The following is a 23,848-nucleotide window of genomic DNA, read 5'->3' as shown; positions in this document are numbered from 1 at the left end:
AACAGGGTTTGCCTGTTCTAGTGCAGCTGACTTGGGGTGTGTGGCTATGGCAGCTCTCAGGTCTCTCTGTGTGGGGGGGACTGGACTGAACTGGGGTCCCACATCACCTGCTTCTTCCAGCGTTGCTGACTTGGGGCATGTGGACCCATTGGTTCTCAGCCCTCCCTGTGCAGCGGGGACTGGCCTGGACTGGGAGTCCCATGGTGCCCGCCTTTCTTGGCACAGCCGACTCTAAGCAGTGGAGACCGACCTGGGCTGGAGGTCCCGTGGCACCTGCCTTTTCCGTTGTGGCTGACTCGGGGTGTGTGGGCCCCACAGCTCTCAGGCCTCTCTGGGTGGTGGACATTGGCCTGGACTGGAGTCCCGTGGTGCAGGCCTCCTGCCTGTTCCAGCGCAGATCTTGGGCCTCCTGTTGTTGCTTTTTAATAGTTGCAAATTGGTCAATTTGTGGGAGAGGGTGACACTAGGAACCATGTACTCCACCATCTTGACCAGAATTCGTCTTATTTCATTCTTAAATCAGCCTATGAGGAAGTTGTTGTTACTTTTAAAATTAAAAAATGAGAAAATGGAGGCACAGAACTGTTAAGTAATTTGCCTAGAGTCATATAGCTAGAAATGTCAAAGCCAAAATTAAAACCCAGGCCTATTCATGTCAATGTCAATGCTCTTAACTTTTAGCTAAACAGATTACTGACAAAGTATATAGAAATTAGAGATCATGGCAACACAGAATTGAGAATCTAAACAGACCAGCAAGAATCTGAACTCCTGTGCCATTCAATGAATAAACTGATATCTATTGAGCACCTACTATGGGACAGGAATTGTTCTAGGAGCAGGAGGGTATAGGAAAGAATAAGACAGCCAAGGTCCCTACTCTCAGGGAATTTACTTTCCAGTGGGAGGATCTGTTTGAGGAGGTAGCATTTGAGCCAGCTCTGGGTGATGAGAAGGTGCAGCCATGTGAAGATTTGGCAAGAGTCTGTCCCAGGTAAAAGGAAGGAAGAACAAGTGCAAAGGCCCTGAGGCTAGACAGACAGAGCAACCAGCAACAGAAACTGCTGGATGTTACTCACCCTGTGGAACCGACCCTGGATCAAGCTTTCTGGGCACAGCTTCTGTAAAGTAGGAAGCAAACCCAGGCTGCAAGTGGCCCAGAACAGGTGAGCCAACTACCGTATCTAGGAAGGAGGACTGGGTTGAAAGCAGATCCTGTTACTACTTTGAATCTTTTAGGCTGTATCACTTACACTGTTTCCAGCCCTTGAAAATGAATCAAATTTGTAGCCAACTTTTGGGCAGAAGCAAGCATCATCATTAAATATCATCAATGCCCTTTTCAAAAAATCAATGAAGCGTGTAACTGTCTAGGCAGGATCTTCTTTTCAAAGGCATCATACTGACTGGGTTGCATGTGCTAGACATCTCCCTATATTGTTGCCTTTTCTGAGTAACTTTATAAGAACCAAGCCAGAGTCTCACTAATGCTTTGCTTACAGTAGCACTATCCAATTCCCAGGGTCTTTATAGCCATGTCGAGAATCAGGAGTGAGGCCCAGAGGAGAGTGAATCTTTGGTAAGAACACATGAGGCAATATTTTGTTTCCAATCCAGTGGTCTGTGAAAATGGGGGTGGGCAGGAGGGTGTTACTCCTAGGTGCAGGTGACGAGGAGCTGCCTTATCTGTAGGGAAGTTAACAACAATAATAAAGCTGGTGAAATGTCAATCTGCTTTTTATTCTTGCCATGTGCTTGCAGTTATAAACAAGGTCACTGATAAAATACACCTTCCAGTGGGGCTGGATCATTCCCACAGCTGACCCCCTGGCATGTCACTGTTACAATTTCAAATCCAGTTTGTGATACCTTTTTGCTTCTTCTTTGACCCCATACTTGACATCTTTCATGTGGTCTCGCCTGGGCCTGGCTTCTCTCTCCAGTGGTTGTTGCCTTTTTGTGTGTGCTATGAGGAGCATCCTCCCTTGTTTTGGGGTTCACAGTGCTTCTCCTCACGAAAGGACTCCCCCATGCCATGCCACTCCCCTGCTGCCGACTGAAGTGACACTTCCTTCAGAGCGTCCCTGAGAAGGAAGTCCTCTGTGGCTTGTAGAGCCATTCTGCTCTCTCGGTCACAGTGCTAAGCAGTTAGTGGCCACAGCCATCACTGTAAACATACTCCAGGACACCTGCCCCCTCAATTAAACACATTTATTACAAAAAAAGTGCACACTTAAGCACAAATATTTAGTGAGTACCTCCCATTGGCTATGCACTGTCTGGACACGGGGGAGACAGCACTAAAACAAATAAACATGTCCCCTGCCCTCAGAGCAAACTGTTGAAAGAAAAAGTGAACAAAGTAATTGCAGAGGATGATAAGTATAATGAGGAAAACAAAAGAGGATGATGAGAGAAAGCAATTGGGGGTGACACCACTTAACTAGGCAGGCGGGGCCAGCCTCTCCGAGGATGGGTATTTGACCAGGGATCTGAATGCCCAAGAACAACCAACCAACCAACCAACCCAACCAACCAACCAATTCTGTATCTTTCCACTCCCAAGTCCAAGACCTTTCTCTGTGTGCCAGCCAAGTGCAAAGTAAGATGAATGGCAAGCATGAGAGAAGGATGTTGTATTTTATTTGTGAGTATTTTAAGTACATGACAAAGGAGTTGGTGTGTGTGTGTCCTGGAGAGATACATTTCTCAGTGGACCAGTATATGCAGCAAGGGTTCAGTTAGCTTTGGGGTTTAAGAGAAAATAGTGACTATTGTCATAACTTGCTCTGGCAGAGCACTTACCGTGTGCCAGACCCTGTCCTAAATGTTTTATAAGCCAGCCAGCCAGCCCATCAACCAACCAATCAACAAAACAGTTTTTAAAAGAACATTATAGGCAGAGGAAAGGACAAAGTTCCTGAGACAGGAGTAAGTTTGGTGTGTCTGATGAATACAGAGAGGTAACTGTGCTCAGAGCAGGGAGGTGCAGTCATTCCAGTTTTATAGAAAGGAAACCGAAGTATGGAGAAGTGAATAATTTGCCCAAGATCACACAACCAGTGGCAAGAACTCTAGAGCCCACACTTTCAACACCATCATGTGCTGCTATTTATTGAGTGGACTATAGCACAGGAGCTCTATACAAATTATTTATGACCTAGCCCTGAGATATGGCCATTATTAGCCTCCTTTTGTGGTAGATAATTGAAGTTCAGAAAGTATCAATAATGTCCCCAAGGTCGCTCAATGAGCTGGGAATCGAATCCAGATGCACCTAATGCCCCAATCCCCGCTCTTTGCTTTACATTCTGCTGCTGCTTAGGATCTTCAGGAAGGGACCATCTCTTAAATTGGACCAAATAGAAGGCCTTTTATCACCCTGAAGTAAAATTCTGAACTTGGAATCAATAGCATCTTAGGTGTTCTAGTTATTCTTCTTGTTATTAGTCCACTAAGATGCTGAAACAAAGTAGCTCTGCATCTTGCTGAGAGGTTGGTTAAAGGATTTAAGGGTCAGGACCCTTCCAGGAGTCATGGCTAAGGATACGGCTTCAAACACTGAAAGCTACAATTTCTTCCACAAAGAAGAGATGCATTGTATGGCAACTGCTATAAAATGACTTTGGAGAACCTGTCCCTGTACTTATAGCATCAGTCCTGTTTGCCAGCCCATCTTATTTTTTTCACACTTTTCCCATGACCTTATCCATTCAATACTTACTACCTTCCTTATCCACCAAGAGGCAGGCATAAAGCGACTGATTTTTGAGCAAGAGTGTTCCATGGTCATATATGAATACAAATTCTTCAGCTCTTTCTTTTATGAATACAATCCATATTTCTTATTACTCTCTTAAATATCTTTTATAATTGTTTTCTAACAGTCAAATCCTTCCAAATATATTATTTAATTTACTTGTGTGTTGAGGGAGTATTTATAATGACGATTGCATGCTCGTGTTGTATTTTTTGCTGTGGCATTTCATAACCATGAAACTCACACAGGAACAACTTTCTGAAATTTCAAGTTCAGTGTCAAATAATTAACATTTTGGACAATGAGGTTAAGATATAATAGATCCATTGAAATCTTAGTTAAATTGGTATCTATATTTAATTTCACTAAAAATTCACTTAAAGTTTCTATTGCCTGTTTCTCTAGGGCTTTCTAGTCTTATGAAAAGTACTGAAATGGACCATTAAAATGGTCTATTTCATTGAATCTATGTAGTCAAAAGGTAGTGTTGCCACAAGTAAATCTTAAATAACAAAATCCAGAACCTTCATGAATGAGGATCTTGTGGGTTAAAGAAAGGACTTCTGTCTAAGGGGCTAAAAATCCATGAGGTTTTACTATTTCTGTAGACTATTAATTTAATTAATATTGAAAGGTGGCCCTACCAAGTGCAGCTTGGAAGTGAGGGGAGTTAATTGCCCCAGGGGCAGTCTTCAACCAGCAGGGGGTGGGAGCCTGTGAACAAATGCTCCAGCCTCCCCTCCTTCATGTGGACAATCCCAGGAAGTGTTTTGTGCCTTTCCAGGAGGTGTTGGAGGAATCACATCAGGAGCAGTCTTGTTGATGTGCTCTTGTATGCCTTTCTTCCTTCCCAGGTTCACCATCCCCTCTCCCTCACTCCTATTTCCTGGAATCATCTCACAAATAAACAAGCTGGGGGCTGGCTGGTTACTCACTTAGGAGAGCTGTTGTGCTGATAACAACAAGGTCAAGGGTTTGGATCCCTGTACCAGCCAGCTACCAAAGAAGGAAGGAAGGAAGGAAGGAAGGAAGGAAGGAAGGAAGGAAGGAAGGAAGGAAGGAAGGAAGGGAGAGTAAGAGAAAGATAAACAAGTTGTATGAAAGAAAGAAAGAAAAAAAAAAGAAAAAGAAAGAAAGAAAGATAAACAAGTTGTATGCAAATCCTCATCTCAGGTTATTCACGGATGGGATGGCTGGTGGTAAGTGAGGTGGAGTTAACGCTTGCATGCTGCAGCATCATGACTGCTAAGGCTCTCCGTGGGGTGGGCTGGGCTGAGTTATAAGTGAAAGGGAAGCAGTGAATGTTCAGCAGCCCAGCACTTGAGAGGTACAGGGCAATGGTAATTATAGCGATGATGGGGTTGGCTGGATTTCTGCCTTGGCATGGTTGAAGGAAAAGAGCAGACACAGGTCAGCCAACTGTTGACTCAAGGGAAGCTATAGAAGCCAGGAGGCTTCCTTGGAAGCATATAAAGAGAGTTATATCTCCTGTAGCTGTAGGACAGCCTGTGCTAAAAGTCGGGCCCAAGATTTAATAGTAAGGTGGCAGGGCTGCAAAGAACACATGAATATGTAGTCTCCATTAGTCTCCTGTGCTAAAATCAGGGCTCTGGGGAGAAGAAATTTGCATGGATGTGTCTGAGAACCTCGTACCCCTCCCTATATTCCTCTAAACCTTCCTGGCTGGCAGAAGCAACTGTTCTCCTTCCTAAAGGACAGCAGCCTCCCCTTGCCCGGAGTCCATGCAAAGACCTCACCTGAGGTGGCTGTGTCAAAAGACGATGCTTGGAGTGTTCTCAACACAAACAGGTGACAAAAGTTTTTTGAGTTGATGGATATACTAAGTGTCCTGAAATGATCATCACACACAGTATGTATATACCCAAATATCACACTGTACTCCACAAATATATATAATTATCATGGGTCAATGAAGAGAAATAAATTAAAAAGGAAAAAAAAAAAAAGAGAGAAATAGAGAGTACAATAGTGGTTTCCAGAAGCAGGGAAAGGGAGGGGGCAGGAGGGGTAGAGAAAGGTTGGTTACAAAGTTAGTTAGGAAGAATAAGTTCTGGTGCTCTAGTGTGACGATAGCTAATTATATTGTATTGTATATTTCAATATAGCCAGAAAAGAGGATCTGGAATGTTATAATCACAAAGAAATGATAAATGTTAGGTAATAGATTGCTAACTATTCTGATTGGATCATTATACAATACATGCATGTATCGAAATATCAAACTGTACCCCATAAACATATACAATGAAAAAAAAGATGATGCTTGCTCTCGAGATCTAACACCTCGACCCCCACCCTCCAGCTCACTGTCTATGCCCAGTCTTGAACTTTCCAGCCACCAGAATCATAAGCCAAATAAACCTCTTTTTTTTTCATAGAAATTAGCCAGCCTCAGGTATTTTGTTATAGTAACAGTAAATAGACTAAGACAAGTACCATTGGATCTGTTGGGTCATTTAGCACATATCTAAGCCCCCTCTAAATTTTTAGCATCTCTCTTTTACTTTAAACACATGGTATAATAAGGGTTTGCCCAGGTTTAACAAAAAGAATTCTGACACTTTGAATCAGTGCTATGATACCCTTAGTTAAAGCAGCCAGTGACTGAGCACTTACTGCCTACTAGTCATTGGGCTAGGTGTTTTTCATAAAGTATTTTATTTAACTTTCAGAACAACTACACAGAGTAAATATTAGAATCAGGTAACTTGCCCAAGCTAGCCAGTTGTACTGCTAGGATAGAATCCCCTGTGGTGCTCAGCAGTGCATGCAGAAGTCCCACTTGCTTTTCGAGCTTCAGAGCTACCTAATCTACTAAGTTAAGTGCATTCACTAGGCCCAAGAATCATCTTCCCTCCTTTTTCATCCTAAATTTTACACTTTGTCCTCCTCTGTCAAACTTCCAACTTCCTCCATAGGCACTTTTACAGGCTTTGATTCATTCACTTGCCATGTTTGGCGTATGTTTTTATAAGTATAGGTTGTTTCCTCTGTGGGAAACAATGACTTGTGTGGGACACTGGGACCTAAAGAGATAAAAAGCAGAGCATCCTGGCTGTATGGGTCCAGGAGAGACCTAGGGCAACTGTTAGGTTGGACCATAAAGTGCAGTTACCCTCATTGGCCACCAGATGGCAGAGACACTCAGGGCAGGATGGCGGGGGAGGCTAAGGTGAGGCCTCACACTCCGAGATCCAAAGGTGGGTTTGTTAAATGCATCCTCAGCAGGGACGGCCAGTTGTTCAGGCAAATATAATTCAGAAAGGTAGAAAATGGGATTCACTGGTGAGTTTCAAACAGACTCGCTTTTTTTTTAATAGAGGACTTGTGCTAGGAAAATGAAATCTAGGGAGGAGAGAGAGAAAAACAGAGAGTTGGCAATTGGGCCATTGGATGAGAAAGTTTCAAAGGATCAACATAAACAAATGAACTGGAGATCAGACTGAATGCAATCACCAGGCAGGACTCAGAAGAGATGATTAGCATTTTAAGGTGAGTGATGAATTAACTGTAAGTGAAATTCAGGGTATGATGAGGGTCTAGAAGGGGATTTAAAAACTTTTCCATGCCCTGGACCTATTTGACACCCGTGTGACCCTTTTACGGATCCTGTAGTAGATTGCGTTTTACAAAAAATGTTTTTCCAGAAGCTTAGTACTTCCCCACTGAGAGATGGAGCCCATGCACTCTCCCTGTGATCCTGGGTGGGCCTTCATGACCGCCTCAACAGAGGACAGTGGAACTGACACGTAGTTTCTGAGGCTAAGTCAGAAAGATGGTACAACTTCCGTCTGGCTTTCTCTCTCTGGGACCCTAGCTTTGGAACCCTGAGTGACCATGTGAGATGTCAGGCTACCTTGAATCTGCCATGTTAGAAGGACCAGGTGGAAAGATTACAAAAGGGCAGGGGGAGATGCAGGATGGGTGCACCTCTCCCGTCCCAGCTGTTGGGTCTTCCAGCCCAGGTGACGGACATGCACGTGATAAGCTTTTGGATGATTCCAGCCCCAGCGACTGTCTGACTGCGATTCCATGAGGAACCTCAAGCCGGAATTTCCTGGCGGAGCCTGGTCAGCCCCCAGAGTCATGAGACATAATAGTAAAATCATTACTGTTTAAAGCCACCAAGTTTTGTGGTGATTTGTTACACAGCAATAGAAGCATAAATACAACCCTTTTCAGAATAATGTCTCCAAATGCCTAGAAAAATGTATAGGATTGTGAAGTGATATCAAAATATTAAAAAAACAGATACGGTAATACACGTGCTTCTTTATTAATGTGTTAAGATCTAGTTTTGGCTATAACTACCGTAATTTTCAAGAGTTGTTGAGCATAAATGGTATTTGGAGATGTCTGCACAACTATGATATTGTATAAAAATATTTGCTATTTTTTTAGCAACAAGGTCACAGTTACTTCTAATACTATTGTGACTTGCTGATTTTATTAAGTATGGAAGAAAAAGCTAAATGTCAGTTAGAGACGAGGTATAAAGGTATAATTTTTTCCCATCCAAGTTCATGGACTGCTCCTCCACACTCCCAATCCCCATGGTTGAGAACCACAGGGGGTTGATGCTAGCAAGAATCTCAGGGCTCGAAACCAGTCTTGTCTTTTCCAGATGGCAGAAGGGAGAGGAGTGACATTAAGTTCGTGCCCCAGCTTGCATGGCTCTGTGGCAGTGATGCATTTTTTCTGAGTCTCTCCTCTGTCTCTCACTCTTCCTTCCATGAATCTGTCTGCTTCTCTCTTTCTCCATGGCTTTTTCTTCTGCTGTGACCCTTCCTAGTCATGAAATGAAATGGAGATCTTTAAAATCAAAGCTGTGCGTACAGTCACTCCTTTCAGGTTCTTGCCCACAACCCCAGAGTCCATTTATCGAGTACTCAATGTTCTACTTTACATGCTGTGAATTTTCACATGAACCTTCTACTTAAACCAAATCCATGTATATCCCTACACCCCACCCCCAGAATGTTCTGTACTTTCTTTTCCACTTATCTAAATTAGTGTCTCCTAAACGTGTGATCTGAGCACTACTTGCAGCAGAACCACCTGGCCCCATGCCCAGCCTAATGACTACCTGGGGTGGAGCTTGAGAGCTTGCATTTAACAAGCTGCCCTGGCTGATCTAGTGGCCCTGAAAGTTTGAGAAGCACTGGTCTGAGCCCACCCTTGTTGAAAGGCCACTCAAGTTCCACCTTCCCAGAGTGGCCTCTTCTACCCACTGCTGTTTCACCCTCATCTGGACACTTCCATTTTTAGTATTGCTATTTATCTTATCATGCCCTGCTTTCTGGATTAAGACTTCAGGGCAGAGAGGAAGAGAATTAGGTGATGAGCACTTAGGTACCAGACACTCTGCAAGGTCCTGTGAAGTAGGAACTATTTATTGACTTGTTTACAAATAAGGAAATTAGAGTTGAGTAATTAGTTCAGGGTCACACAATTAGTAAGCGATAGAGCTAATCTTGCAGCCTTAGTCTTTTTTAGGTCCAAAGCCTCTGATCATCACGTGACAACAGATCTTATTCAACTCAGTGTCAGGGCTGGAGCATATCTTTACATAGGCTGAGTCCCAACATAGGAAGGTACTTCAAAAAGTTCATGGGAAAATATAATTAAAAGATAATATAAACTTTTCCACGAACTTTTTGAAGACCCCTTGTATATTCCTTTTTTACAATAGCCTGGACTGTCCCTTTTTCCTTTAGGAATTTCTTTCTCATCTTCTGCCCACCCCATTCAGCATCCGTCTCTCTAAAAGGTCTGCACTGGTCTCCTCTCCTCATTCTATACTGAGCTCATTTTTTGCACCTATGTGCTGGAGGCCTGTCTCAGTCTCCAGCTGAGATTTTCCTGTTGAACTTCAAACCCACATGCCCAAATGCCTAATGTCATTCCCAGTGACACTAAAATTCAACAAACTGGACTTTGTTCCTTGGCCTTACTTTCAACCATCTTTTTCTACAAACCATCTCAGTTGCTGTGACAGATTCTACGGAAAGACTCTTTTAACACCCCTTTCAGCCTCTATGTGGAGCTCTGCAATGCACAGGCCAGAAGACTCCGTCTCTTTTATTCTACCTCTAAATTTTGCAGGGCCCCAGGGTTTCGTTCTAGGCCCTCTTTCTTCCCACACTTATTCCTGACGTGGTCTCATTCAGTTCAAAGGCATTTAATAGCACAGATTTGCTGATGAATCTCAAAGGTCTCTTTCTCTAGCCAAATCTCTCCCCTGAGCTTCAGACTTGTGTATTCTGTCTCATACTAGTTATCTTCATATTGGTGTCTGACTAGCACCTCAAACTTAATCTGTGCAAAGAGAATGCTGAGGTCCCTGCTGTCTGTGGTACTCACCTTGCACATGGCTGGTGACTTACTCCTCCACCCTTTTCAGGTCTCTGTGCAGAGATGCCTTGCTCTGCCCATCCCATCAAAAACAGAGCACCCACCATCACCTTAATCAGATTAATTTTATTTCTGTAGCATTTGCTTTCAGAAATTAGGTCACATATTGTTCGTGGTCTCATTCTTCCACAGTAACATAAGATCTCTAAGAGCAAGAGCTTGCCCACTGCTGTATCTCCAGTACCTAGCAGAGCTCCTGCACACAGTTAGTGCAAGAAATATTTCCTGTTCTCAGATGCCCACTGCCACTTTTCTGATTACAGGACACTGTTATCTGTCGTCTGACTTGCTGCAAAAGTCTAAATGCTCTCTTTGCCTCCAGTTCCAATCATTTTCCAAGCTGAAGCTTCTGTGACCTTTCTAAAATGCAGATCTGTTCACTCACTGCCCTTTTTAGACCTTTCAGGAAGGTTCTGCATTAGTCTGGACCCTTGATCTCAAGCAACAGAGACTCAGCTTGCTCAGGCAACTACAAAATTTTTCTCTTTTTTTTTTTTTAGCTCTGCATGGGCTCTGATCTCCTAATCCAGACACCAGGCACACCAAGCTTCTCCTGTGCCTTAAAAGCCTTGGCACGTGTCGACCCTCTGTTTAGAAGCTGAATTAGTCAGGGTTCTCCAGAGAAGTAGCACCGATAGGATGTGTGTATAGATAGAGAGATTTATTTTAAGGAATTGGCTCACACACTTGCAGAGGTTGGCAAATCCAGGATCTGCAGGGTTGGCCGGCAGGTTGGAGACTTGGCGGAGTTGCAGTCTGAGAGTGAAGGCAGTCTTCTGGCAAGATTCCTTCTTCCTCAGGGGAAATCAGTCATTGTTCTATTCAGGCCTTTGACTGACTAGATGAGTTCCACCCATCTTTTGGCGGGTAATCTGCTTTACTCAAAGTTTATTGACTTAAAAAAAAAAAGGCCTACCAATTTAAACGTTAATCTCATCTAAAACATGCCTTCACAGATACGTCTAGAATAATGTTTGACCAGATAACTGGATATCATGGCCTACTTAGTCAAGTTGACACATAAAATTAACCATCCCAGCATCGTTTTTCTTCAAACCTTCCAATTCTTTTTGGCTAATTCTTGTCTTTCAGATTTTGGCTTACATGCCCCTTCCTGGAGAGTCCTTTGTGACCAGCACTGGGATGGGTAGCTCGTTCCTGAACTCCATACACAGAATTACTCTGTACTTATTCATAGCGCAAATTTATTTCATTATGTTACAAAATGACAATTTTTGTTGTCTCTTTACTCATACCAGAAGCTAACTGCATGAATGTCTGAATTGTTCACTACTGTATCCTCACCTCCATAATACCTGCCACATAAGAAGTGCTCAATAAATACTTACTGAATCAAACAAGAGAAGAAAAGAAGAAAAATTAATTGAATCGAGGATTTCCTATGTGCTTTCAATTTCTGTCATTGCCTATGTCTTCTTTCTTTCTCTTCCTTCTCCATAGACAAAGCTGTAACTAGACCTGGCCACTATGCTTTTGCCCCAGGGCTCAGAAATTTACAAGTTTTTAAAATGTGCAAGTTTTTAAAATGATTATGCAATGAGTTCCATAGCACATGCACATAGTATCACTAAGTTTCACACCTAGTTAGCAAGAGTAATTAATTAAAATAGGAACTACCAGATGGAAAGTATTATCAATAGCACCCATATGTGAGCAGAGACATGAATCACAATGTCGATTTGAGGGCATGTTTTATGCTTGCTCTGGCACTGAAATTGCTAGTTACAGCTCAGCCTGCATATTCCATTGTACACAATAATTTCTGATGGCAGATCTATTAACTTTATTCAGTGTGTGTGGAGATAAGAAGGTAGAAAATATATCCACGCCAGGAAGTTATAGGTAAAATAGAATATAGATGAGCCTGTTTGTATTTGTCCTGCTAATTGAACATTAGGATTTGAGGTTCAGCCAAAGGAGGTTACAGCATTTCTTACAGGTGGTGATCTGCAGGGATCAACAAAACTTGCAAGCTAAGACATACGTGTCTGTCAGCAGGTATGGCCACCTCTAGTGCCTTTACTTGTAAGATTTGCAGCCATATGGGTCAGCCACTGGCAGAGAGAGTGGGAACTACTCTGAACAGTCTGTGCTGAAATGGCCCCACATCTCCTCAGAGATGGAGTGTTTTACCATGTCACCAGCATCATACATCAGCCAGCAATTTTAGCCATAAAGGTATGAGCATATGAAGTCCTTCACTGCAGAAACTCAAGAGCTAAAAGATGGATCCCTATCTACATAGCTTGTAACATTCAGGTCTCACTTTTCCCCATCATCACCTAACTGAATATTTCTTTCTGTCCAAAGTCCTCACTTAGACTCAGAGTTGCTAGTGAAGCTCAGGAGCTAGTCACTGGCCATGCCCAATCCTTCTATTTCTCTGCTCCTGTGCCTCCTGCAAAGACTCCTGAGCTTCACTTCTCAGAGCCCGGAAGCATATTCTCAGAAGGCAGAGCAGCAGCCGCCCGGAGGCTAGCTTCGCTAGAGAACCCCGAGGGTCTCTCCAGGGATGGCATTTATGGAGGACTGAGGGTCAGCTGGCACATCACCACAAGTTCCTGCTCTGCCACCTATCAGGTCTGGGGACTTCAGACTCCTCACCAGTGTGGGGAGAAATAGCAATAGCTAGCCCAGTTATAAAAAGCGTGCCCTCTGGAGCATGCAAAAACCTTACAGCTAAGTGCCCGCAGGAAATATTTTAAGTCCCTCCTTTGCTAATGGAATCATTTCAGTCTCTACCCTGCTGCAGCCTCCAGATGCCTTCAGTTTATCAACTGCAGACTTTTCTTTTAAATGAATCAAGAGGCATTAAGTACTGAGGTTTCTATTCCAGTTGCAGAAAAAAGTGTAATCAACAAGAAAGCCATTCAGAGGATCAAAGGTGGCCCTGGATCCATTAGCCCTTCAGTCTGATGTCTTACAGATGACATTCAGGCTAACCTGGCATCATTTTGTCTTTAGGTGTGAAGAACTTGAAAAGAATAAACTTGATAGCTGTAGAAATCTTGAATGGGTAGGGGCTTGAGTGGGAGGTGTTGGCTGAAAAGACATGATTGCATATTTGTAGGCCATCTGTGTGTTTCGAGGAAGTTCTGGAGGCTCTCAGGGAGAATCTGCGTCCTTGCCTTTTCCAGCTTCTAGAGGCTGCCCACGTTCCTTGGCCCGTGACTCCTTCCTCCTTCGTCAAAGCCAGCAGAGTAGCCTAGGTACGTCTGTGACCTCTGCTTCCACCCTCACACCCCCTCCTCTGAGTCCGACCCTCCTGCTTCCCTCTTATAAAGATCCTGATGATTACATTGGACCCACCCGGATATCCTGATAATCCCAATCCTAAAATCCTTAATTTAAGCACATTTGCAAAATCCTTTTGCCAAGGAGGGTAACATGTTCACAGGTTCCAGAAATTAGAATGTGGACCTCCTTGGGGTGGGGGTAGGGGTGGGGGTGGAGCACAATTCAGGCTACCACACCAAGGATGTGAAAGTCATCGTTTGCACAGTGACTTTTGGGTCAAATTGGCCTGCAGTAAACTGCTTCCATGACAGCCACTGGCTTGCATTTCTTCTCTCATTTTTCTAGATTATACAGACCTGGGTGAGCATTGATTGTCCAGCCTGTGTCTGTCTCGTGGGCTGTGTTCAGCACCATCTTATTTTTAATTGCAGAAAACAGCAACAAAGAAGTATTAGTCAATATTGAGTCATAAATAGATGTTAGAACTTGAGGAGATCTACAAGACTGTGATCCAAACCTCTTTCTCTTACACATGAGGAAATGAGGGGCAGAGAGGCCAGTGTAACTTGCCAAGGACAACAGCTAGTTAGAGACACTGGCTGCCTAGTTCTCTTCTCATTAAATCACCTGGATTGTGAATTAGGCTTGGGAAGCCCTCTGGACTTAGTCATTGATTGTGTGATCCTGTCATCCACCTCCCTGCCCCATGATATTTGGTAAATAATGTTACATTAAAAAAATAAATAAATAAAAAAGAAAAGTTAAATTTCCATGAAGTTCACTGATCTGAAGTTTACAAATGTGGCTGACACAAAAAGTGACAGAATAGGGGCAAATGAATTTAAATCTCAGCATGAAAACATTTTGCTCTTAGGTTCAGAATATGGCCTAAGGAAAATAGATGAAATAAGTATGGAGAAGAAAAGTCTAGTTTTCTGGGGTTTTTTTTTTTAAATGTTTGATTTTTCTCCAGTTTATAGAAAAGCATTCTTTGAGGGCTTGATGTGTGAGATGTTGTCCTAAATCCTGAGAAAAAGACAATCGAAGAAGATGTTTTATTGACATTTATGATTTACCTTTTGAATTTTTCAAACTCCTGAAAATACAGAGAAAAACAACTTTAAATTAAATTTTAAAACACTCTAATCTTCAAGTTGCAAAAATAGGGCATTGAATGGTAATAATAGAATATGGGACACATCCAAAAATGTGGTGTGTAAATCAAAGTACATTCATAACCCTTTTAAGTTGTCTATGTATGGGAACCTGTTCTCCTATTCTCCTGCTTACCTTGAATTGCTTAATCTGCCAAAATTAGTCAAGCCAAAGAACTTAGGCATGGTTAAGATATGGAAATCCAGAATTTGGACAAATCCTTGTGATGATGGAAGAAATAAGTGCCAGCCCTCCCACCTGCCTCAGCTCTTCACCTTTTGGTTTTATAGTTCCCAATGCCTGGTTTGCTGATTCGTGGCTTATTTTTTCTTATAGTATTTGTTAAGTCAGTTTTTCCCATACAGTAAAATACCCCACAAAAAACAAGGCAGTTTGCTTTGGAAACCAAATGAACAATCTCAGGTCACTTGGCATCTTGTGATGCAATTCATTTGTAACTGTATTTGGGGGCATTTAGGGAAATAAGCTAATTAGAGATGAAGTGCATAGTTTGACTTGGAGAATCACTAACATTTTTACTTCTCTGTAGCATTGAAATCACCTCTGGTGGGAAGGGGAATTAAGCAGAAAAGAGGAGAGGAGAGAGACGGTGTTGAAAGGGATGTTTCTGAGATGAGTTGGAGGTGATGGGGAGGAGTTGGGCATCTTGCAAACCAAAGTCAATTTTAGACCATGACCCCGATGACCTGCAAAAGTCCGAAGTTATTGAAGAAGGCTAATTGACCATAGCTGCCATCTTGTGATAACCAAGTTCGGCTTTGAGACTGATCGATCAATCAGGCAATTTGGATATGGGCCACCGCCTCAGAAATTGCACAAAGGACGGTGGCAGCAGTGAGTAGTGTGAGTTTTATAAGTAGTTACAGTTCTCTTGAAGCACTCTGCTTCATTCTCTGTGCAGCCTTTAACTGAATACCACTGAATACCACCTGAAGGAAAGAAAAGAGGGAGGGTTGAAACAAATCTCTTGGGAGGTACAACCTACCTGGCCTTAGATGCTTCAGATAACTAACAGGTTTAAAAAAAAAAAAAAAGAGAGAGACAAAGCAAAACAAAGCAAAAATTCTAGGTTTATCAAGATACAAATCTAGAGTTTCTACCACTAAGAATGGCTCATTTTATCATTTTGTCTTTAGGAACTCCCATTTAAACTGTTCTAGTTGGGCACATTGCAATAGGCAGCCTTTGAAATTGTGAAACAAAATAGCTTTGAAACTCACATTATAAAAGACACGCAATCACCATTGGCTATGTAGAAATTTCTGAAGTGTTTACTGTTTGGAAGTTTCCTGATACTCATTTCCCAGTTTTACCCAGGTCATGAGTTATTCAAAGAGCTGAGTCCACAGAAGAATCATTTAGATGTGTAAGTGCTTCTCAGAAATGAAGGCGTGTTTATGACCTCACTTATTTTTTTTCCACAATTAAAGAAGTGACACATGTTCACAGTGTCTGTAATCTTATTTCCCTGAGCTTCAGTTGTTTGGTGAAGGGTAAAAGTAGTAATTCCCCAAAGGCAGCAAAACGTATGATGGGGGAAACTTGAGAAAACAGTGGCTTCTTGGCTGGGGATGATTTTGCTCCCCCATCCCCAGGACATTAGATATGCTCAGGGACATTTTTTTGTCACAACTGGTTAGGCAACAGGGTGGGGTTGAGGTTGCTCTCCACATCTAGTAAGTAGAGGCCAGAGATGCTGCTATGCATCCTACAATACAAAAGACATTAAATACAAAGTAATTAACCTGCCCAAAATGTCAATACTGCCAAAGTTGAGAAACCCTGTTGACAAAACTATCAAAAGTGTGAGTTTGTTTCGCATCAGTGTGACATGGCAAAATTTCCCGGTTAGAAAACTGCTCTTCCCACAACATCGTAGTCATTCTAGGCCTTGGATGCACAAAGAACTGTTGTTAATATCATGCTATACAAGCTTCGAGGCTCTTTCTTAGGCATGGAGTCCTTGAATACTTATCCTGATGTCAGTCTGACTAGATGACTCTCTGTCCACGTTCAGGAAGAGAAGAGAAATCTCTGAGAGCCAACATCTCGTGGCTGCTGGGGTCTAGGCATCTTTCCCCTTCAAGAAAGGAGGGGCTCTGGCTAGCGAAGGTGAGAATCACAGGGAACCTACAGCTTAGAGAGGGGACTTAGGCTAGAAAGGTTGAACAGAGCTCAAGTAACCCTCTTAGTACCCAAACCCCTTGAAATGTGAGCCCATGATTCTCTTCCTCTCTTTCAACTAACTCTGATCTCACGTTTTGTTTTACCCTTCCAGTGCCATGGAGAAATTCAGAGTTTTGCTTTGTGGATTTTTATTCATAGTGGTATACTGTGTGTACTCTATCGCAACTGAGTTTTTTCCCACTCAACAATGTTTGAGAGATTCTCCCATGTTAACAAGTGGATCTAGTCCATCCTAAGTATTGCATAGCATTTCATGGCTGGAATATAACATAGTTTAATTAACAGTTCCTTGTAAATAATCATTTAGGACATTTGTTTCTTTCTTTTTTCTTTTTTTTTAAACACCAACTTTATTTATTTTCTTGTCCTTTTTTGTGACTGGTAAGGGGATCGCAACCCTTGGCTTAGTGTCACCCACACCGTGCTTGGCCAGTGAGCGCACCGGCCATCCCTATATAGGATCTGAACCTGCGGCGGGAGCGTCACTGCGCTCCCAGCGCCGCACTCTCCCGAGTGAGCCACGGGGTCGGCCCCATTTAGGACATTTCTATTACTTTATTATTAAACATAATGCTGCCATGATAACCTTGTATTATGGATTGAATTGTGTCTCCCCCTCCCACAAAGTTTAATGTGTTGGAGGCTTGGTTCCCACTGTGACAGTGTTAAGAGGATGGGAAATCCTATTCTGGTAATTGAAGGTTGGGGTCTCGAGGAGGTGATTATATTCTGAGGATTATGCTCTAATGAATAGATTAATAATGGTGGTCATAGGGGTGGTTCTGATGGCTTTAAAAGGATAGCACATGAGAGTCTGCTCCACCATTTTCTACCGTGTGAGACTCCTGCATCGCTGAAGCCACCACCAAGGAAGGTCTGCACCAGATGTGTTCCCTGGACTTTGGACTCCCCAGCCTCAGAAAGTGTAAGCAATAAATTTTGTTTTCTCACAATGTACCCAGTCCCAAGTATTTTGTTATAAGCAAACAGAAACATACCAATACACCTTGATATATGCCTTTTGTGTTACATGTAAATATTTCTCCACCGTAGATACCAAGCAATAGAATTGCTTTGTAGACGGCTGTACTTATTTAAAATTTTAATGGAAATTCACAGATTGTCTAAAAAAACACTGAGCCAATCTAAACTATAATTGGAAGTGTATGAGTGTTTCCATTTCCCCCACACTGTCACTAACCCTTGACATAATAAAACTTTTATGTTTTTTACCAATCTGGTGAGATAGAAATTATGTTATTTCTATAATTTGCATTTCCTTGAGTTTTACTAATAAGATTGAACAGTCTTTTATGTTTTGGGGTTATTTATATTTCTTCTTCTGATAATTGCCTTCATATTTCCTTTAACAAAACTTTTTTTTTTTAAATGATTGCTGGTCTTGTTTTAAAATTGTTTTTCAGAAGTTCTTCATTTTAGATAAATGTTATTTTTTCTGTTATCTATGTTTCAGCTATTTTCACCCAGCTTATTCCTTATCTTTTGCATTTTGAAGTTACTATTCATTTTGTAAATTTTAAAATACTGATACATTCAAATCTATCTATCATTTTCTTTATGACTTTTGGGGTTTATATGTTAAAGAGACCTTCTGTCTTTTGAACTTAAAATATGTTCTCCAGTATTTTCTTCTAATGTTTTCATCATTTGGATTTTTGTGTGTAACTCTTTAATCCATGTGGACAAGGCCGGCTTCACAGGCCCTGAATCTAGAAGGGCTCTGTAAATTACGTATTAGTTTTTTGTGGGGATGTTAGTGGTGTGAATGAGGCAGAACATATATTTGTTAGGATTCAAAGTACTTGCTCTGAATTTTGGCTACACACTCATTAGCTGTGCAACTGTGCAAATTATGTAATCTTTCTGTGCTTCAGATTTCTCATCTTTAAAATGGGGATAGTGACAGGATTCAACCAGCCCATCTCATTGTTCTGTTGGCATAATGTGGTCCTGGTAAACCCCTAATACAGCACCTGGCATGTAGAAAATATTCATGTTTGCTGCTATGAGGATTTTTCCCTGTGCTTATTGTAAATAGATTTTTTAAGTGTCAGGACTTACCTTTAGTGTGGACCTCTTTTATACAATACTGACCAGGTTTTGCTCTGCAGGTTCCAAAGTCTAGAAGACATCCATGGAAGGGGACTGAAAGATTGCATGCTCTACAAATCACACCTCCAACACCTCCAAGTACAGGGGTGAAAAAATAAGGCGAAAACAGTGATGGAGACCATAGAGAGAAAAAGAGGAAGAGAGAAAGAGAGATCCAAAAATAAAGTGGTGATTTTCAACTTTAAAAAGTAAGCAATATTTTCACAGTTAATTCTAAAAACTCACATCAATTAACATTATTTTTACTTTAAGAATTTATGAGGGAAATTTCAAAGCATATGCTGCATATATGAATTGGAAGCACCCCAGACTGATGGTAATCAGAAATGAAGCCAGGTGGTCTAAACAACTTAGTTGGTTACAATTTATTCAGTTTCTCAGTGCCTAATCAAATTAAACCAAAGTTATATTTAATTTTAAAATTGAATAAAAATAATGGAGTAACAAAAAATTTAATTTCAGCCATATATCTACTGCCTGGACTTTATTTCACTGCCTGAGGTAACACATTATATATAGTGGGTTCTTCATGAATATTAATTGCTTGATTAATGTTTACATATTGGTTATCTTTTATTCTCAAATTCAGTGGCTCAAAAATGTCATTCATTTTAGTTATATAGGAAAAGCTCAGAGATTCTTGAACTTAGTCAACATAGGTGGGGTTGGAAGATATTATTTAGAATATTGGTGTTCAAATTCCACTGTGCATAGATGTATTTCAGCATTTGAAATAAGATAAACACAGATTTACAGAGTCGCTACAGATCTGAGTTAGAATATATGAGGTGGGGCCTGGGAATCTGTATTTTAGATATGCAGAGATAGCGGAGGGCGTGTGATTTGGCTATAGATGTCTGGACCAGTGTTTGAGAACCATTGATTATACCAGTTCAGGAATCTCCTTTATAATAACTCCTGTGGGGAGCCTTGGCCAGTGATAGAGAGCTCATCACCATTAAAAACAGCTCAGATTGTTAAAAGATCCTCCCGAAATTGAGCCAAAATTTGCCTTAGATTTCACAGTTCCTATCCTTCAATATATGATGATCACTTCCATGTCACTCTTATTAATTGATAGCTCCAAAGAAGAGTTTACCAGACATTTTTTGAGGTGTATTTTATATCTCCCTCTGCTGTAATGGGGGTTAGAATAGATAACTTTTACTAGGAAGCAGTCTGGCTGGTGAGGCTGATTAACTTCTGTTGACTGTTCTCCCCAGGTTCAACCTCATCTAAAGACACTTAGAAAATTTCACATTGGTTCTCCCACTGGGCATGTCAGACTTTCAATCCATAACCAATGATGAATCAACAAATGTTTTTTAAGAACGAGGCTTATGCTGAGGCCTCTGCTAAGCAATTTACATGCACTAGCCCTATTATTTCCCAAAATACATCTGTCAGGCAGGTGTTATAGTTGCCCACTGAGGCCTTAATAGCTTAAGGTGTCATCTTCAGAAAAAACTGAGGCCTTAATAGTTGCATAAGTGGCAGAGACAAGGGGAAAAAAGATCCGTTGGAATCCAAGCCCTTGTTCTTAGCAAGTGCCCTGTGTCCCTGGAGCTGCTACATTTTGCATATCCCAAACCTTCTGATCACTCTCTTCTTGCTGGAGATCTTGGCTCTTCCTGGATCAGGGTCAGTTGCCTGCCTGAAATACTAGGACTGCTGTTTCTTCAAGTCATTCCTGAGTGAATTTTCCTCCTGGACTTATGATCACTCATTCTTACAACTTGCCCTCAGAGACCCACCACGTTACTCAAACCTTTGGTGCCAAGAGGCACCCCAAGGTAGAGAGCTCATGTGATACCAGATTGCCCTCCACTCTGCCTAAGGTCGCTGGACTGTTTTCCTGGGTGAGATCTGTTCCAGCTTCTTTCTCTGCCTTTCAGACTTCCCTCCTTCTGATTCCACACCCAGCGTCCATAGCCTTCTCCTTCATGAAAGCTTGGCCCTGACATTCTTCACTGGTCTGAAGGTGACATCTTTTGCTGACTGCAATTGTTCAATTGCCTGAAGACTCACAATATATTCTCAGATCCCATTTCCTTTCTTCCAGTCTCTTTTTGTCTGGGAGTTTAGTGTTGATTTTATTAGCATATCATCTACATGATGCATTCCAGTTTGACAATTACATTGAATGCTTCAGGTTAGGTGTAAAATGAATAATGTTCTTACGTGATTAATTCTGAAGTATACTATTCTATTTATGACTTTATTAGCAGAAGAACATCCAACATATAATATGTAGGTAATTATTTAAATGCATATTGTAAATCATATATATATATACATATATATATAGCTATTTAAGCATATATTGTAAATCATGATAATGGTGATCTTTTTAAATAACCACTGCTTACCTCATTGGCAGTCCTGAGAAGCAGGGATAAGTTCCAACAACAAAATGTTTCTTTACACTGAGTTTTCCTCTTTTATCCTCACATCTTCCCTGTGTGTCCAGCAAAATTAATGCAATCCTCTAAATCATTTTTCAGATACCGAAGATACCAAAGATGGCTTTTTTCGTGATTTTTTTAAACCTATTTATATGCTCCCCTTTACATTTTTTATAGGAGAGGAGTATTAAGACTTAAAATGCAGCAGAGACCTGAGCTGTGAAGTTTGAGTTTCTTGCTGCCCGCTCTGCAAGGGGCAATGAGAACTCTACTGTGCTCTGTATTTAGAGACAAGAGTAGCGTGGGAAGTGGAGGCCACAAACTGGTGGTCTGTGGGCCAGACCTGCTGGGTTTAGCTTGCATAGAGTTTTCCAAAATTGTATTCGTTGTCAGCATTGGAGAATTGGGAGAGTTTCTCCTACATCTGAATTTCTGGTTTCTTCTGAAGAATCAGAAGAGTTGGCAATGGTGGGCTCTGCTTTCCCCATGGCAGTAAACATCTGTGGCTGGTGCCAGCTGCCCTCTGTTAGAAAGAGCCTTTCCTATTTTCTCGTAGCTGACTGGCTTCTCCCATTTATACTATGTGGCCAAACACTTGATGCATTTGAGTTGGTGACCCCAGTATTTGGTATCAAAAATCTCTAAGTCTCAGTATTAGAATTCTACTTGTCCCTGGGATGCCTTGTGGATTCTTCCTATTGACATATGGTCTGCACACTAATAGCATCAGCATCACTCAGAAGCTTGCTGGAAATGCAGAATCTCAGGCCTCACCCCAGACCTACTAAATCAGACTCTTCGTCTTAACAAGATCCCAGGTGGACTCACTGGTACATTACATTTGTAAAGTACTGCTGTAGAAGCCACTTTCTCTTGCCCCTCTTCCTCTGCTGTAGTGGATTGAATTATGTCCCCCCGCAACTCATTGAAGCTTGAATAGTATCCCCCACATTTTATGTGTTAGAAACTTAGCCCCCACTGTGACTGTTAAGTGGGTGGGAAATCCTATTATGGTAATTGAAAAGTGGAGTCTTGAAGAGGTGATGGGATTGTAGGACCCTGCAGTATTGAATGGGTTAAAAAGGGTGGTCAGGTGGGCTTTAAAAGAAGAGGAGAGTCTGTCTTTCCATCTCTCTCTGCTCTCTGCTTTTACCATCTTGCAATGTGAGACCCCTGGGTCACTGTCACCACCCCCAGATGGACTTTGGACTTCCCAGCCTCAGAAACTGTAAGCAATAAATTTCATTTTCTTTATAAATTACGCAGTTGCAAGTATTTGTTATAAGCAATAGGAACGGACTCATACACTCTGCCATCTTCTAACTCTGGGAGACTGCCCTGTTAGCTTCTGGGTTCAGTGTAGAGCTAGTGTGTGCATTACCATCTCACCATGTCAGTGAGAAGGGGAATCCCACGACGGTGCTTGAACCTGCCTCTTTGGGGACATTGCTTTTATGAACATCTGCCTAGCTTGAGGGGGCGTTAAGAATTCTGTAAAAGGCGTTGAAAACTTCCTGTTTTCTTCTCATGTGGTTCTTTTATAAGTGAAGGAATGTTGGAGTTTGTGCAAAAGAGCACTTATAACAGGAAAAAAGCATGAGGAGGCCCCTGTTTATGCTTTTTTTGTTTGAATTTATTTACTTTGCCATATTTTTAAGGGCTTCCAGCCTAGTTTGGTTAGTGCTAGCTTAGTGATAATAACTGCAATATGTGGTCTGCCTTTCACCAGCTCAGTTTCTTCATCTATAAAATGGGAAATAACACCACCTAACATAATAGGTCATGAGGATTTAATGAATTCATGTAAATGAAATGTTTAGGACAGAATCTGGAATATAGTAAGTGCCCAATAACTGCGAGCTCCTATTATTCTTAATTGAGTGTCACCCTGGCCTTATCATAAGCACCCAGAGGTAGAACCCAGAGGTTAACAGGGCAGAGTCTCTTCAAGTCAGAAGAAGGTTAACCCTAGAGGAGCTTCAGAGGAAGGAGCAAGAGAAGGCTGCTCCTACAACAGTACTTTTCAAATTTCCTTATGTGAGGTCACCCTCTACTTGGCCATGTTGTAATTCTGCTATTTCTTAAGCAATTTTCTTTCTCTTTGACTTATGCTTTCCTAACAACTTACCACCTAAGAGGCAGAATAAGATAAAAGCATCAGCGAAGACAACCCTTTTCATTCTTAGATTTCCAGCCAGAAAGAAGATGGAAGGAAAGACACCTTTCACCATTAAAACTTTCCTGAGGAAGTAATAAAATTACACATTTGTGTTAGCTATTTGAAAAATGGAAACGACTGGCTGAGTTTCATTTATTTCATTGAGAAAGTACAAATAAATTTATTTTGTGAAGGAAGAAAAATAAGGTACCTGTCTTTATAAAAAATGCACGATAAAGCTTTTCCTAGTTCCAGAACATTACAAGTTTAGGTGTCTTGTTATTACCAAATACCACTCTCTCCCTTCATTTTCCCCCCCTGAATTATAATTGTTTA

The 23,848-nt window shown here is 41.5% G+C and overlaps 1 protein-coding gene across 1 annotated transcript in view; it reads right to left on the bottom strand.

Moving 5' to 3' along the window:
- The window catches only part of C16H9orf57 (chromosome 16 C9orf57 homolog), a 32,015-nt gene extending 8,481 nt beyond the window's left edge, over positions 1-23,534 (bottom strand). Inside the window, exons 1-3 of the mRNA XM_063080408.1 lie at positions 23,483-23,534; positions 18,899-19,021; positions 15,494-15,558 (exon numbers count right to left, since the gene is read on the bottom strand). Of these exons, the coding sequence (XP_062936478.1) occupies positions 15,494-15,558; positions 18,899-19,021; positions 23,483-23,534 (240 nt within the window). The remainder of the gene's footprint in view (positions 1-15,493; positions 15,559-18,898; positions 19,022-23,482) is intronic.
- Between the last annotated feature and the right edge of the window lie 314 nt (positions 23,535-23,848).

The sequence above is a fragment of the Cynocephalus volans genome, chromosome 16, assembly GCF_027409185.1.
Source record: "Cynocephalus volans isolate mCynVol1 chromosome 16, mCynVol1.pri, whole genome shotgun sequence".
Classification (NCBI taxonomy): domain Eukaryota; kingdom Metazoa; phylum Chordata; class Mammalia; order Dermoptera; family Cynocephalidae; genus Cynocephalus; species Cynocephalus volans.
Note: the sequence above shows the minus strand (reverse complement) of the source record. Positions and strands in the feature narration are given on the sequence as shown.